Source organism: Silurus aristotelis (genome assembly GCF_946808225.1).
Source record: "Silurus aristotelis genome assembly, chromosome: 14".
Taxonomy (NCBI): domain Eukaryota; kingdom Metazoa; phylum Chordata; class Actinopteri; order Siluriformes; family Siluridae; genus Silurus; species Silurus aristotelis.
The window spans coordinates 23,897,676-23,915,405 of NC_139587.1; the positions used below are offsets into that span (position 1 = coordinate 23,897,676).

The window sequence follows — 17,730 nt, forward strand, 5'->3', positions numbered from 1 at the left end:
ACAGCGTGTCCGGACTTCACAACAACGCTGTAATGTATTTCCTGTAACAAGTTATAAATAAAAAATATATGAATAAGGTTTATTCGTAATTTTCTTGGAATATGTTTTAAAGCGTCTTTTTTTTTTAATATTGCGTCTGTTTTAACCGTTTCAAAAAAATCTCAATGAACCTGTACCTTGCATTTTGAACATGTTAGTTAGTTACAGTAGCAGCTCGGAAGAAGAAAATGAAGTTTCCAATAAAAGAAAACAAAGGAAACCAGAAAGCAGGTTTGGTGCGTTCGAGCATTATAAATCCTCTCTGGTGGTGTTTCATGATGTGAAACTAAACACTGTGTTGATATTCAGGGTTTCAGGTGCAAAGAAAAGGAAGCAAGGATCAGGTCAGGACTCTGTGCCTCGTCTTCCTCTTCCATCATCCGTGAAGGAAATGTTTAGAGACTCAGAAGAGCAGCACATAGAGGACACCTCTCAACATGGAGGAAGACTCCGGTCTTTCCAGCACGAGAGAGGCAACTGGGCTACTTATGTTTATCTACAATGTAAGGGATAATCTTCATGGTGTCATGTGTGATAGAATTTTTGTGTCTGATACATGGAGTAAAATAAATGTTCCTGTCATGACAAATCGATACAACAAGTGTTTTTGGAGCAGGGAAAATATCATGCCGATCTGACCGTCACACCCATAGCTGGCGTGGACTTTGGCACAATGATCCTGAATAATTCCCGATTATTTATAATATACACCGATCATAATATAATGACCTCCTGCCTAATATTGTGTTGGTCCCCCCTTTTTTCCGTAATTTAAGCTACAGGAGTTCGTCTGTTGAATTAGACCTCAAGGACCAGCCTTCGCTCCCCACGTGCATCAGTGAGCCTCGGCCGCCCATTTCCCTGTTTCACCGGTTCACCACTGTTCCTTCCTTGGAGCACTTTTGATAAACACTGAGCACTGCAGACCAGGAACATTTTACAAGAGCTGCAGTTTTGGAGATGCTCCGACCCAGTCGTCTAGACGTCACAATTTGGCCCACGTCAAACTCGCTCAAATCCTTCGCCCCTTTTTTCCTGCTTCTAACACTTTAACGTTGAGGACGAAATCTTCACTTGCTGCTTAATATATCCTACACACTAACAGGTGCCATGGTGAAGAGATATTCAGTGTTATTCACTTCATAATGTTATAAAGTCACAATGTTATGCCTGGTCGGTTTATTTGTATGCAGTTGCATTAGGATTCTTCTTGGTGGGATTTGGGCTTCGGTAAAACCTATTCCGTATAATAAAGCTCCCATAAACTCGAAGTAAGAACTGAACTCGAGTTTTCTAAATAGTTCTGGAATACGATTCAGTTAGATCGAAAGATTTCACTAATCATCTGAGCCACTTCTTCAGGCTGAGGGAATTTGGCAGGATTCTGCACATGTATTAGCTCTAGCATGACTGTGCACTGACCTTTTAAGGGACAGTGGCCTAAACCAAAAAAAATAACACTAAAGGGGTGGGTTTTTAATACAAAAAATCCAGTTGTTACAAATAAATAATTAAGAGTAGACAGCAGACTGTATAATAATTTCAGATTTTATTGTAGCTGTTGTGATAGAACATCACAATTACACATTGCTGATCATAACAATAACTATGACCTGGTTTACATTTTGGCATTTTTCTGTTCCTTTTACAGTGAAACCTTTTTTTAATTTGGTGCTACGTCCCGAAATATCTTTATAACATCATCTTTTGTGATTCGCAATTACAGGTTATTTCTAAGAACTGGGTTTTTTTTTTTTTACAGGTTGATTAAGAGCAAATGATTATGGTCAGAAATACAAAAACAAAGTACCAAATTAATTCAGAGGATCAACCACTGACTGTACTGTGGATTGTGAAGCATCTACTTCGCTTTGAGGTTATGGGGTTGGTGAGAGATGCACCTCGGCAGATGAGGGCAGAGGGGCAGTGGCTCTATCCACTGAGGCCACCCCCTGTGTAGGGCTCTGTTCTCCATGGTCAAGGAGGTGTTAGGAGGTTGTTAGGGGGTAAAAACCCCAGAGAAGGAGAGTAAGCAGGAGAGTGTGTAGAAGTATAGAGTTCCAACTTCCCTTCCCACTATCACCCCACTCTCACTTCCCTTAACATCTTTAATCAGATTGAAAATCCAGTTGACATTATTCAACTTCCAGATACCTGCACCTTGTTGTTTGAGACTCTTCGCCAGACACTCTGGAATGGGATGTTTAAAAGCACATATGGATGTGACTGTCAGGTTTTTACACACTTTTCCGCATAGATCGTAAATCAGGAACATGTGCAGTAACCAACCATGACTATCAAATGCCTGTTTCAGATTCGGAAAAAATGGGCAAGTTACTGGGAACCACTGACAGACCGTAGGTTCATTTTCACAGATCCAAACATTGGCCTGACTCTCGTTTCCATTTCAGATGAGCCTGACGACGTGTTCCTAGAGTTGCTGGATGAGCTGCGGGGTTGTGCCGCAGCCCGTGGCGTCACCTTGACCCGGGCCGAGGAGTTTCACGTCAGCTTCTCTCAGACGTTGATCCTGCGACACCACTGGATTCAGCCGTTTGTTCAGGCGCTGCGTTCTGCACTGGCAACATGCATGGGGTCTGTATCTGGGGTTTTTTCTTTTTTTTTTCCTGAAACGACCCCTTTGACCCAAGGATTGCTTCATGACCCGAGTTAACTGCAAGCATTGATTTTTGCAGATTTGTGTGTCTAGCAGATAAACTGAAGGTTTACTCCAATCAAGAAAAAACGAGGTAAGATCTAGCTCATTTCGAACCGGATCGCATTTTTTTCTTTTAAGCTGCGTTATATGTTCAGGTATTTTGGAAATGTAACAGATACCCGTATCTTGTATGAACAGAAGTATTGTGACAGCTGACTTTTCCAGCCAGGCTGCTCCCATTAAGGGTCGCTACAGCGGATCACCCGTCTCCATACTCATTTCAAATTTTATACCTGCTACAGGTCTCAAAAAAAGTTGGCACGGGGGCATGTTTACCACGGTGTAGCGTCTGCTCTTCTTTTTAAAACAGTTTGAAGATGGCTGGGCATTGAGGTTATGAGTTTCTGGAGTTTTGCTTTTGGAATTTGGTCCCATTCTTGCCTTTTGAAATCCTCTCTGCTACATAAAGTTTATTACATTTGCGCTGATTGGCGGCTGAGTCCGATTTTAGACCCTGATTAAAATGTTTTGTTCTCTTTTTGCAGGACTTTCCTCGGTATGGAAATTTCTACAGGTAACATGCAGCTACTTGAGATTGTGAAAAGAGTGGACGCAGTCATGGAAGAGTTCAACCTTAGCACTTATTATGAGGTTTGCAGATTAAGAAAAATAAATCGAATAAAAAAATTTAAAAAACCTGCTTTCACTCACACTTACTCACGTCACGTTTTCTAGGATCCATCATTTCACTTGAGTCTGGCGTGGTGTGTCGGTGATTTCACTGAAAAACTGCAGAACACGTGTTTACCAGAGTTGCAGGTAAGATGTATATATATTTAGTAATGAGGGACGTTCAATTCAAACTGGGACATTTGAGTTTATTAAAAAAAGAACACATTTTAAGGAGTGGACACTGCTTGTTTCCCTTTTCGACCTCCTCCCCTGCTATATTTATACACTTAACGCCTGGAAAGTTTCATCATAGAAAGGTTTGTCAGTACGCCTGAACCATCGTAGGATGGACAGCTTCACTGTGTCATCAGTGGTTCCATCTACAACCAGAATCGTTGTTGACAGACATACAGCCATCTTAAAAAGATTGACACCGTTTAAATGTCTTACTGCGGCTGAGCGTCTCATCACCAAACTCTGTTGAAGTCTCCTGCGGGTTTTACGACTTCGTTTTCCAAGAAACTTCATCGCCACACGCCGTTCCATGCGCGCACTTGCGCTGTTGTATACCAAAGACTAAAGCGCTGCCTCGTAGCTTCCTTTAGTTAGATATGAAGCCACATACCATCATTAGAATAGAATTGTACACAATGTAGGGAACTATAAAATTGTGCATACATCTGATCATAAGGTTGTACCATTCCACATGTTATCCCCATTTGCTATTATAATAACCTCCACTCTTCTGGGAAGATGTTCCACTAGATTTTAGAGGGTACTTGAGGAGATTCTTGGTCATTCAACCACAAGGAAACTGATGTAGAAGTAAAAAGTCATACAATTGCTGTTCCAAGTCTTAAACAGGTCTTAGTTTTCCAATGCCTCTAATGCTCATTGAAATGCGCATCTTGGATCGTACCACGAAAAAGGATTTTATTTTTCAGCTATGAGGAAGTGCAAGTTTAGCGATACTTGGCTTGAAAACGATGAATTTAGGGCTCGGTTAAGGCCGGTTACTAACAACATATTTGTTTGTGTGTTTATGATGTTATACAGGTCATTGGTCCCCAACCCTCAAGCCACGGGTCAATTGGTACCGGGCCACACAGAAAGAATACATAACTTACATTACATTACATGCATTATATTCTGGAAAATTATCGGATTATCTTCACCACATCTGTCTATGACTCACTCTTGATGCATGTCATGATGCCTCGGTCACATGTCTTACCTCCATCCGCTACCTTCTTAAAGGGGCTGCTCCGGCCGCTAACACATAATACATTACCGCTTAACTGAAACCCCCAAGCGAGCAAAATGAACAAAAACACAAAACACAGTGGATTTATTTGTATTATTATATTTAGAAAATACCAGTTTTTATGCCGCTCGTATCATTTTATTTTGTTGTATTTATCCACCACACCGTGAAAGTATTGTCTGACATTAAACCGGTCTGTGGCGCAAAAAAGGTTGGGGACCGCTGATATATATTTAGGTCTTAAATTTCATTTCTAGTGGCCTGAAAAAGTCTTAAATTTGACGTCGTGAAACCTGCCATATGTTCTACCATGTTGATGGAGCTGGCTTTGTGGACCATTGTGCTGCTGGAACAGGTTTGGTTCAAGTAAAGGGAAAATTAAATGCTCAAATACAAATGTGAGCCTCCATTTTTGTGGTAACTTTTTAATCCATCTATTGGTTATATACTGAACAAAATTATAAACGCAACACTTTTGTTTTTGAGGACGACGAGTGTGCAGATGAACTTCCCTGAGACGCTTTCTCACAGTTTGAGCAGAAATTATTTGGTTATGCAAACCGATTGTTGCAGCAGTCTGAGTGGCTGGTCTCAGACAATCTTGGCTGTGAAAACGCTGGATGTGGAGGCTCTGGGCTGGCGTGGTTACATGTGGTCACATGTGGTATGCATTTGTGAGGCCGGTTGGATGTACTGCCAAATTCTCTGAAACTCTTTTGGGGACGACTTATGGTAAAGAAATGAACATTCAATTCAGGAGCAACAGCTATGGTGGACGTTCCTGCAGTCCGCATGCCGATTGCACGCGCCCTCAAAAATTGCACGGTCTGTAGGTTTGTGCTGTGTGATAAAACTGCACATTTTAGAGTGGCTTTTTATCGTGGCCAGCCTGAAGCAGACTTGTGCAATAATCAGCATCTTAATATGCCACACCCGTGAGGTGGATGGATTCTCTCGGCAAAGGAGAAGTGCTCACTAACACAGATTTAGACAGATTTGTGATCAGTATTTGAGAGAAAAAGGCTTTTTGTGTACATGGAAAAAGACTCAAATCGTTGAGTTCAGCTCATGAAAAATGGGGAAACAAAAGTGTTGCAGTGTTTTATGCTGATAAGTAAGAAACAGGTTCTAATTAAAACAGCATGTGGTCTTACACTAGATATATACATGCTATCGGTTATTTGTAGCTTCTCAATCTGACTCCACGTCCTGTTCGCACTGAAAAGTTTACAGATGAAACATTTTGGTGTTTTACCTTCAAACCTTGAACCACACGAGCACCCCGTCCGATATGAATGCGAGCAGCTAAACAAGTCTCGCTCACTTACTAACCATGTGGATATTGACCGCGTCACGTTTTTCATATCACCTTGTTTTCTTGAGTGTCTCGACCAGCTAGCTTTTATGCAGGTTACTGAACTTTTATAACCCCTGGTCTGTATATCTTCTACAGAGTCTCGTGGACGGCCATGAAGACGGACCTTTTCAGATAAGGCTGAACTGCAAGGAGCTCCGCTGCAAGAGCGGGAATAAATTCTTTCTGTTTCCGTTGCAGTGACAGACAGCAGTTAGGAGGATTTTTGTCACAGCCACAAGCTACTAATAGTAACTTTATTGATGGTGTGATGAATGTAAAATTTTAGTGTGAATGCTTTAATAAACATTTCTTACTTAAACTTACTTGGATACTGAATTAAAATAAAATAATTTCTATTTATTTCTATTAAACAATATATAATATAATAAAAGTTTTCGGACACCTGAAAATAAGAAAACACGGCTTTTTAAATATTCATTCCACATGTAGTCCCCATTTTGCTCATAATAACCCCCAGTCTTCTGGGAAGATGTTCCACTATATTTTGGATTGTTCTTGATTGATGTTTATCATATCAGCATTCAATTTGCCTCAAGAAAAAGAACCTGCTTTAGTTTTCAACTAACTGTAGAGGAAATGTCTATTTCCTGTACTGTTAATAGTGAAAACCTCGGAAATGTTTTTGCAACATCTGGCACAATGAACCTTAGGCGAGGATTTGTTCCTTTTTACTAAAGAAAGGTTTAGCTGCCAACCAAAAATTAGAACAAGTCACTAATTTTCAGGGAAAGCTCAAGATTTTACTGTACCAACATTTTTTTTTTGTTTCCAGAAGAATATTTATAAACAGTATACTAAGGTGTAAGATATGAACTAGTGATTCATGGGGATTTGTTCATGTATTCCTTTTACTTCTCCTTGGTGAAGGTCATACTGGCAACAGGCTTGGAAGGTCATGGCAGACTTTTTTACCCTGACCACAGGTTTTCTTGAATAATAAAAATAAGACCAATTAAAGCCAATAGAGAGCTATAATCCCTTCAGCAGGTCCTGGGTGTATCTAAGGAGTTTCCTAGGAGGAGACAAACAAGTGGACGTCCTAGTAAGGTGCCCAAAACAACTCAATGGAGATATGATTTCTGTGAGTAGTGGCTCAAATTCGAGGCTTTCCTATATCTTCACGAGCTCTTGGACAGGGAGCCTAGCAACTTTGTGGAGGAGTGTCTTCTTTACTGTATGTACTTGCAGCACTATTCCTCAGGTCACTACCTACAGCTTGTAAACTAGAGTTGAGGTTAAGAACGTAGATTGACTGGTAAACAGAGATCCTGCTCTACCACCACAGACCAGTGCTACTGCTGATCTTTTTTTGTCTTTCCCACTGTTGCATATTTCATTTCTTGTGAAAAAGTTCCCAAGAAACTAGAGCTCTAGCAGGGGCAAGGTCTCCCCAAAAACTGAAGGGAGCATCCGAGTTTTTTCCCTAAAAGATCAGCAAAAAAGCTTTAGAACGTTGGACTTCCACTCGAAATGGTGAAAAGAGAATAGCAAACTTCTCCAAACTGGACACCTCTTTACCCTTGCTGTGTCTTGGTATCCTGTCTATAAAAACCACAAATGGGACTGGAGAAAAGACAAAAGTCTGTCATACACCTAAAATAGAAAGCAGACACTGCACTCACCCAAAGAATAGCTTGTGCAAAAGTAGTTACTCGGAAAACTAATTTTCCTGCAGTACTGGACCATACTCCCATGAACACCTACAAGAGTTGGTTCCACAACCTGGCATGGTGTCTCCTGAATCCCAGTTTTAACTAGTCTGTTCTCCAGAACCTTGTGAGTGAGTCTTTAATAGTTTCAGAAAAGTACATACCACAACCCTAGATTTCTAGTCTAAAAGCATCGCCTCAGTTCTCCATGAAAGAGACATGCTAATCACCTTTGTAGACAAACTTGTCCATTTTCTGCAGCCTTGCAACTATATACAGTTCTAACCACTACAAAACTTCAGCCACAGAAATTAATCCCAAAACACCAGATTTCTGACAACACCTCCTGTAAGACCATGTTCATTGCAGTCTGGAGCTCCTCACAGTGATCCTTAGTCATGGCAAAGACTCCCCAGTTTCTAGGATACCATGGCGTTAGTTATTATATGTAGGCAATTTATTTGTTTTGTCGGTTGCAGTACAAATTAATGTAATGCCACTGAATCACAACTTTTATTGAACTGTACCATTATTATGTATGTTTTTAGTGGACACTCTTCCAAAGTGACACACAACCAAAGTTAGGTTTCAAGCTCAAACCACTTTGATGGCCACAATGCTGTCAGATTTAGCTGTGCTTTTCATAGGCCACAAAAAAAGCCTTAAATGCTGAGCTACTATTGCCTTTGTGAAAAATCTTGTATGTCTGTATGTATTTCTGTAAATACCTTTCAGGCATAACATTATGACCACCTGCCTAATATTGTGTTGGTCCCCCTTTTGCTGCCAAAACAGTCCTGACCATTGAGCATTAAAAGCATTAACTTTTTCAGCAGTTTGAGCTACAGGAGCTCGTCTGTTGGATCGGACCAGACTTCACTCCCCACGTGCATCAATGAGCCTCGGCCGCCCATGACCCTGTCCCCGGTTCACCACTGTTCCTTGCTTGGAGCACTTTTGATAGATACTGAGCACTTCAGACCAGGAACATCCCACAAGAGCTGCAGTTTTGGAGATGCTCTGACCCAGTCGTCTAGACATCACAGTTTGGCCCTTGCTCAAATTATCACGCTTCACTGGTCAGTTGGCATAGTTATTTTAGGCTCTCTATATATAGACACCAGAGAAAAGTCAGTGAGGCAGGACAGGTTAAGTTTAAAATCCACATTGTTTCACCAGTGTACAATATACAAACTTGACAAGTTTGAAAAGGCACAAGAGCATTTTCTTCGTCACTAAAGTGAACAATACTGATGTGTAAATTCTCATCATTTATACAGTTCTCACATCCATTTAAACAGGCAAAAAAATATATATATATATAAACAAATCAATAAAAGAAAAAAAAAACAAGCTTTCCTTTAATGAGTTCCTTGTATGAGCTGTATGAGAAGCCAGTACTTTATCAGAATGATAACAGCAAAACAAGAACAAACTTTCTCTTGATTTTTGAATGAACAAATGGGAAATAAATATAACCTGCAATAAATGGATTAAGGACACATTTGGAACAAACAGATTTCATGGGGAAAAAAAAAAGTAATAATCTCTTAAGAAACAAATTCTTTTTACACACACACACACACACACACACACACACACTTCCTTTGACTGTATATGAAAGGTTTTAACCTGGGAAGTATGGCATTTAAACTGCAAAATTTTTTTTTTAAACCAGTCGTGTTCACTGTAAACATATCAGCATGAGTTTACTGCTGAAGGAATGGCCAAAGTTTAGATCCCTGTCTTGAGCATATTTAAGGTCTGCAAATGCAGTCGTGTCTTGTTTAGCGTCCGATTTATAGACGAGAGAAGAAAAGAAAAAATACAAATCATTGAAAATATAACATCTGATTTATATTCGATAAAACATTTATGGCATAATTACAAGAATTACAATGCAGTACTATGGTTCGCCTCAGTTCTCCTCCAGGGAAGAAAAAAAAGGGTAAATTAGTATCAGAAGAAGATAACTCATTTTAAATGGCACAGAACTTAAATATGTAGTTGATATTTAGGTTTTTTTTTAACCCGAAAAATAAAATTGCACTCGTTTTTGTCTGATTTTGCCCCAAGAACATGCATATGGACTGTGAGATGGGGTAACATGTCCATCTCCTCGATATGATGCAGGTAACCACATAACCATGTTTTCAGAAATAAATAAAGTGGTTAGTTACCAAAGGGCAAGTGTGAGTCCTAAAAAGGCAGAACTGAGGCATTTTCAGTTATGAAAGCGAGCCCTGTCGTTTCTCGTATTTAAAGTGGCGAGCCGTTCAAAGCGCTTTTTCTAGGCGAAAAACTAAGTTTTTAAAACAGAAGTCACCCTGAAAGGGTATTAAAAAAAAAACGCGTTATAAAAGCAGAACTGAGTTTTTCCCCAGTCAGGTGTGACTGCTCATTTCTCCTATTAAAACGGTGGAGGTGAAAGTGTTGTGTGCATCAGGGTGAAAGCAGAACATCTTTAATGTACTTCACGGTAGTGAAATTTAGCAGCATGTTCACGTGCTCGTTCCCTGGCAGTTCCACCAGCTTCACAGGCTGTTTCTGCTCGGCTGTCCAGCGTTTGCACTGTACGGCGCTCCGTACGTTCACCGTACCGTCTCCCTCGCCGTTCACCACCTCGGGCTCGGCGTCTGGGAACGTGCTGTAGCGGTAAGCCTCCGCCGTGTCGATGCCGGTCCCGTAGAGACAGTGCACGGGAACCCCGGGGGCCTGCAAAGCCTGCACCAGATGCTCAGTGTCCTGGCGCATGGCCCAGCCGTCCTCGAAACCAATATCCTTAAAGAAACGCTCGTAATCGTTCACGGTGTAGTTGGCGCTGGGCGTGGAGACGATCGGTTTGTCGTTCGGCCACGTGTGCGCGTACGGGAAGAGCCACGGCGTCGACACGGCAGTCCGCTGCTGGGTCCGAATCTTCAGAGGGCTGATCAGCGGAATACGATTATTATCACCTAAAAAAAAAAGAAAGAGAAGGAATACAGCAATGCGTTAAAGATTACCTGGAGGTGGCCTTATCCTCTAGTCATCTTGTTTTAAGGTCATCAAAAGGGATTTTCAATTGACAAGCTATAAAGCATTTATTTTCCTGTTCTGCCACATATATAAATATAAAAAAAATAAAAATAAATAAATAAATAAAAATAAAAATGTTGCGACTATTTCTCACAAATCTATTTTTTTCCACTTCTGCTCCCGCTTTAATGTTACAATGCTACACGCGTACTAAAGCTACAACGACTGCCTCAGGCTGGTCACGGAAACCACACCAAAATAGTCCTTTTTCTTTATCCGCCGTTTCAAAGGATCGATCAATCGATTGTATTGATTTCACTTTCAATGTGTAAAGCCTTCTGGCACGTCAGACATACAACATACAAAACAGATTTCTAAAGATAGTGTCCTTAAAGCTCAGTAATAAAGCTGAAACTAAACATTTTTGGCATTTGGCAGACTTAAATTGTTCAAATTCGTACGAATAAGCAGCTGTACAGTTGAGGGCCTTGCTCAAGGGCCCAAGAGTGGCAGCTTGGCATGACTTTGGATCCAAAAGGTCATGAGTTCAAATCCCAGACATAAGCACTAAGCTACCACTTCCCCCAGTGGCAGCGGCAATAAACGATGAACATATGCAGAAATTGATTTCTTACCGCTGGCCATAACTCGCAGTGTCTTGGCCACGCCGGCCCACGGAGGCCCCAAGCACACAAACGCCTTGATGTATTTGTCCTTCCAGGCCTGCGGCTGCTGATTGAGGAAGTACAGCGTGTACATGTTGCCCATGCTGTGAGCGATGAGGACCACAGGACCACCGTACTTATGTGCCATCTCCTCAATCATCAACTGCAGCTTCAGAAAGTAGTCCTTATTCTCATCTGGAATAAATCCCAATTACCACTTTTTTCTGTGCAATAATAATATTATTATAAATGTGCAACACACACACACACACACACACACACACACACACACACACACACACACACACACACACACACACACACACACACACACACACACACACACACACACACACACACACACACACACACACACACACACACACACACACACACACGGCAATCTGAAGCTTAGTCACCAAAACTAATTCCTTGTAAGTGCAAACATACGAGGAATTTTGCTCTTTCTGATTCTGAATATGCAAATGCATCTCTAATCATTTATGCAGCTACAGAGAGATCAAACTATAGTTCATGTGGGGGCAAAATTATAATAGACAAACCAAAATCTCACGTACTGGGAGCCTTTCTCCAGTCGTAAGGTGCCCCTCTGACATCTTCATCTCTGGTGTAACCCCAATCCACCAGGGCCTGCACTATAGTGAAGAAGTACATTCCTGTAACAGATCAAGAAGAACAAAACTTGAGGACGACTAAAAGAGGTTCTCAGCACTTGTTGCAGTGAACTGAAAGGCAGAAGTGACTTTCAGATCCTCTAGATATTCTCCATTTATGTCACAGTGGTTAAGAGAACCAGCAAACAAACCAAAGCACCTAAAGTCATCCACTGCTGGATGTATAGCTGTTACTCACCCACACTGTGTTTGCTCGGGTCGAGGTACTCCAGGCCGAAGGTTTGCCCAAAGCCAGGCACCCGGATGTCCACACCCGGAGGTGCTTCAGTACTTCGAGTAGTGTGATTGTAGATCAGCCTGATGCACAAAAATATGTAATTACAAATATATATTTGATTGTGAGCTTCTAGCTTTGTGGTACCATTTTAGAGAAGAACCACATAAAATAGGAAAGGTCAAGGCTATATAGGATGTACAGCCCATTTCACATTTACTTCCCTTTTGCTCTTATCTCATATCCTCCACTCTGGGAAGATGTTTCACCAGATTTTGAAGTGTGTTTATGGCGTAGTTGAGGTGAGGAGGCCTGGGATGTGGTCAGCGTTCCTATTCATCTCAAAGGTGTTAAGTAGAATTGAGGTCAGAGCTCTGTAGCAGGCCACTCAAGATCTTCCACTCAGACAGATGCATAGCATCATGGCTTTGTGTATTCTCATGCTGGAACAGGTTTGGGTCTCTTTGTTCAAGGGAAAATGTCATGCAACCACATCCGAAGACACCCTATACATCTGTTTGAACCACATATGGCTAAAGTCAGGTCTTGCTTAAATTAATCATTGAGTGATCGTCATTCTCTTTAAAGTGATTCATTTCTGCACAGTTTCTTCTCAGAACAAAAATTAACGTGCCTTCGTTAGCAGTAAATGCCGGCAAGAGACAAACACACAGCGCCAAAGAAACAAGCCGCAGTGTATCGAACCAACTTTTTGAGCAGTAAAAGGAAATAAAATGTGACAGCTTAAGCTCATACTTTTAGCCTTTTATAGCTATTCAGCTCTGTCTGAGGAACCAAACAGTGAAGAGCAAAAATAGCTCAGGGCCTCTTTCCTCATCTGGCGATGTCTAATGACATGATTAAGAAGCATGAGAACAGGGTTTCAAGTTAATCATGTGGAGTCATAACATGCACAAGGGTATTTATTTATAAAAAAAATTTAATAATAATAATAATCAAAATATACAGTATGAACTACTGCAGCTGAGCAAAACATATTTGGACATGACAACACATGAAACTGCAGACACACAATAGAAGGAGGAGGGGAAAAAAGAAAAAAAAAAAAAGTCTCAGACTTCTCTAATCTAACTACATGTTGCATTGACATCCCTTGGGAGATTCAAATTGGGATTCCAAATTAAATTAAGGAACACCAACACAAATATACTAAATAACAACAACAACAAAAAAAGTGGACACCCGACCATTACATTCATATGTAGCTTTTCCTCAAACTGGAGCCACAAAGCAGGAAGTGCCCAATTGTATATGATGCTAGAGACAAAAATCATTTCCAGCATGGCATAAAGGCGAGCTCCATAAACAGCCAACGACAGTATGAAGCAACTCAGAATCTCAAAGTCTTCCCAGAAGAGTGGAGCTTAATATAAAAGTAAAGCTAAGATTCACCAGTGTCCTAAAAACACCAATTAAACATCACAAGATAGATTCTCACCTCATATTATCGATCCAGCAGTCGATGGCTACAGGCACCAGCAGCTCCAGGTTCAGCCAGAGGGTGAAGTACTCTACGGTCTTCTTGTAGCAGATGTAGTGAACGACGCTGGGCTTATCCAGCTTCGCCTCCAGCTGGTTTCCAAGATCGCCTGGAACTTCAGAGAAACAAGACCGAGTTAAATAAACTGATTAATACAGAGAAGTCCTTATTGCTAGAAGAATGCTGCAGATGGAGCTGCCAGGAAGGAGGACAAGAGGAAGACCAAGGAGGAGGTTTATGGATGTGGTAAGGGAAGACATGCAGGCAGATGTAGAGGACAGGGGGGGTATAGAGAGGGATGATTCGCTGTGGAGACCCCTAATGGTAGCAGCCTGAAGAATAAGATACAGAGATGTCCTTGATAATATTTGTAGCATTTTACTCTACAATTTCGATCAGATTTGTTGTGTGATCATGGACAAGTCTGAGCATAGCTGTTATATCCCATTGACTATATTCCAATGCCAGTAATTCCAATAAACAAACACACACACACACACACACACACACACACTTTGTAATTTTGTGTTTAACGTTAGGTAACTTCAATGGACCAATTTAGCACGTGTTTGAACAGCCGTTCCTTAAACCTGCTCTCCTGTTAGGAAAGTTTAAAATAATAATAAAAAAATAAATAAATAAATAAAAAGATAAAAGGAAGCGCCTCTGGCTGTTCTTTCCATAAATACGAGACGAAACATGTCTCAAGTTTTCAGTCAGTTTATGTGGAACGTTCATCGTACAAGAGCAAATTGTGTTTCAATAAAACCGTCTAAACCTGTGATTTTGCCCTGCGGTCAGCACTACCGTCAAATCTGCTGCTCTTGAAAATTAATGAACACTTTATGAATAAACAGACTCGAAAACACCCCACTGTGTAACCCGTTTTAATGCTCGGTTTTCTCTTCTGAAGCATTCACGAGCGTGATAAGGCTGATCATCAATCGTTTCAGATTGAAGGATGAAAAGAGAACAATACTGTTTTAAATATCGTTGTAAATTTCCTCGGCTTATTTCGGAATGCTGGTTATCGGCTTTCTCTGTGTGCTGAGGCAACAGATGTGAAATGAAGAGTTAGCATAAACGCCACTCTGATATTAGCACGTGTTCAAACAGTGGCCCGTGCGCCGGCTGGACGATAGATAAAGCGTTCAAGTTATCACAGTTGACTTTTGGTTAAAACAACCCATTGTGGTTTAACTTGTGAACACAGAATCTTGCCGTATCGTCAGGGCTGCGCTTTCCTTTTCTAAATCCACACATCTATTAAAAAAGTATTTCCTTATATTATATTTTGAGCAAAATGCAGTACACACAATTCTGTTTTTGGGGCTATTTTTTCCTCTATTACACAATGGGAATATTTTAAGCAGCACAACACACAAAATTTACCTCATAACTGCTCAATAATACAAAATCAAAAGTCCAATGTTTTGACCAACCAAGCTTTCTTCATTCAGTTTCAGAAATTGGATGATCTGGGTTTGTGTGGATCTACAGCTCATTCTTTCTTTCAAAGGTTTTTGACTTGGAGAAGCCTGAAGAACCGCATCGATACCTGATGCACTCTTATGTCACACCATCATGACATGACGTGAACACGTGTGCAAAACACACATACATGCACCCAGAAGGCAAACTATAACGGAAACATTCACTAGTCTTTAGTCTAAAAATCGATCACCGGCCCCTGAGCGGCTTAACGGAGGGCTTAACTGGTCGTAGTCTCAGGGGAGTGGGAACATCATTTGACCTTTTTACTATCTCAAATCACAGGAGTCAACCCTGAGTATTTGCGAGTAAACGTTTGTAGAAGGTTGCAGATAGCACTTTTTTCCACCTCAAGTGTGTTACACTGCCTATGGATAAGCAGAGGTTTGTGTCTGAGAGAAAGCAGAACCGTCCTGCGTTGTAACGGTCGTATGATAAGGACGATCGATAGTTGGTGGATGAACAAATCGAGGGAAATGATTAACCAAAAAAACGAGTACAATTGCTTTTTTTTTTTTTTGTGTGTAATTCATGAGAGTTTATACCCTGGAAATAATCGACATGCAGAAATCATGACCTCAATAGATTCCTCAAGCCAAGCTTAAGATTGGATTATTAGCAATATTGTAATACGTAATAATTGTTAATGATCAGACATCTTTTTCCCCCCTCCAATTTTCTTTCACGGTATTCCTTTTCATACTGATTTTTAATGATCTTCCATATAAAATATTCCTTTTCAGTATTGTTGTTTATAAAAAACCCAACATTGCGCAACAGCAGGGACAATGTGCTTCCCTGATTCTCCTCATGTGACTGGGAGGTCATATGAATCTCCACACAGGCAACTCGAGGGAACTCCAAACCTCGTGTGCATCATATTTCCCCAAAATTCAGCTTCTCATAATCTTTACAAATTGTGTTTATTTGTAGGGGAATCAGATTAAACACAATAACTAACAAAACCTGACCATCCATTTCAGGGATGAGATCGAGGCATGGTGTGTCTGGAACTGTCAAAGCACAAAAACACAAACAAAAACACTTCTATATTTATGTATTAAAAACAACAACAACAACAACAACATGTTAGGTTTCAGTCCCAACCTTGTCATAGCACTGAATCCAAACAATACACACGTGGACATCAGTAAACAAGGACACACAAACCTCATGAAGTTCATGAAGAAATACCTGTTGTTTTTTATGTCAATGCATCAACTTACTGAGGACCACAGGAGGTCTGTTCGAGCAGGACTTCCCTTCAGGACACCTCACACTTCTGCTCAAGGCGAATGGAGATGTAAATAATAACACCAGCAGCAGCAGGAGCAACCCAAACTGGCTGAAACCACTCATCTTCCAGCGGATCATCTTACTTCTACACAGACACAATCGGAGCTAAATCGATGGGTATCAGCGTAAAGCCATGCTAGAAGATGGAATGATCTAACTAGCTGCTCGAAAGCTGAAAAACTGGTGTCTGAAAAACACCCGAAGCCCTTTTAACCCCGAGCTCCGCCAGGCTGCTGCATCGCTCACCGGTGGCATCGATGGAAGTAGGCGTGCCTATGAGATCGCAAAAATTGATTGATCAGGCTGCGCTATCGCTCACCGGTGGCATCGATAGCAATATTCGCCGACATTTATTCTAGTGATGGGAAGATCTGATCATTTCTGTGACGTGGTTTCTTTGTTGTATGTCGTTCATCAAAATAAACGATTTTTTTGTCATTTTGTTAATTTCGTTCCATTAACTTTAGTCACCTTTATAGCGTATATGAGAGTCACGTGATAAAAGAACGCATTCGGACTAGAAGAGTCGAGAGGTGAACCACTCAAAAGTGATGAAAAGATCGGATCATTTTAGTGACTCGGTTCTTTGAATCTCATTTATCAAAATGAACGAAACTTTTTTTTTTTTTTTAGAGTCATTGAGTTCATTTCTTTCCTTCAACTATAGTCACATTTATAGCGTATATGAGAGTCACGTGATAAAAGAACGACTTCGGAGTAGAAGAGTCGAGAGGTGAACCACTCAAAAATTATGGGAAGATCGGATCATTTTAGTGACTCGGTTCTTTGAATCTCATTTATTAAAATGAACGAAACTTTTTTTAGAGTCATTGAGTTCATTTCTTTGTTTTTTTTAACGTTAGTCACGTTTATAGATTTTATGAGAGTCACTTGATAAAAGAACGAATTCGGAGTAGAGGAGTCGAGAGGTGAACCATTCAGTAGTGAGGGGAATTTCGGATCATTTAAGTGACTCGGTTCTTTGAATCTCATTTATCAAAAGTAATGAAACTTTTTTTTTTTTTTAGAGTCATTGAGTTCATTTCTTTCCTTCAACTATAGTCACATTTATAGCGTATATGAGAGTCACGTGATAAAAGAACGACTTCGGAGTAGAAGAGTCGAGAGGTGAACCACTCAAAAATTATGGGAAGATCGGATCATTTTAGTGACTCGGTTCTTTGAATCTCAT

At 40.6% G+C, this 17,730-nt stretch overlaps 2 protein-coding genes across 3 annotated transcripts; one reads left to right on the forward strand and one right to left on the reverse strand.

The window, feature by feature from the left end:
- The first annotated feature begins 156 nt into the window (after window positions 1-156).
- On the forward strand, window positions 157-6,310 carry usb1 (U6 snRNA biogenesis 1). 2 transcript variants are annotated; one of them, XM_083561150.1, is made up of 7 exons: window positions 157-270; window positions 349-542; window positions 2,451-2,634; window positions 2,736-2,789; window positions 3,244-3,349; window positions 3,434-3,517; window positions 6,088-6,310. In XM_083561150.1, the coding sequence occupies exons 1-7, from the start codon at window positions 191-193 to the stop codon at window positions 6,190-6,192; spliced, it is 807 nt and encodes a 268-aa protein (XP_083417276.1). In that variant the 5' UTR covers window positions 157-190; the 3' UTR covers window positions 6,193-6,310. The 2 variants fall into 2 exon arrangements, with proteins under 2 accessions (XP_083417276.1, XP_083417277.1); XM_083561151.1 differs by having other exon boundaries at window positions 202-275.
- A 2,486-nt stretch (window positions 6,311-8,796) lies between these two features.
- On the reverse strand, window positions 8,797-17,238 carry pla2g15 (phospholipase A2, group XV). Its single transcript, XM_083559922.1, has 6 exons — window positions 16,469-17,238; window positions 13,710-13,866; window positions 12,215-12,333; window positions 11,920-12,018; window positions 11,312-11,536; window positions 8,797-10,615 (listed from the first exon to the last, which is right to left on the reverse strand). Exons 1-6 carry the CDS (start codon window positions 16,614-16,616, stop codon window positions 10,104-10,106), a joined length of 1,260 nt encoding a protein of 419 aa, XP_083416048.1. The 5' UTR covers window positions 16,617-17,238; the 3' UTR covers window positions 8,797-10,103.
- Window positions 17,239-17,730: the final 492 nt, after the last annotated feature.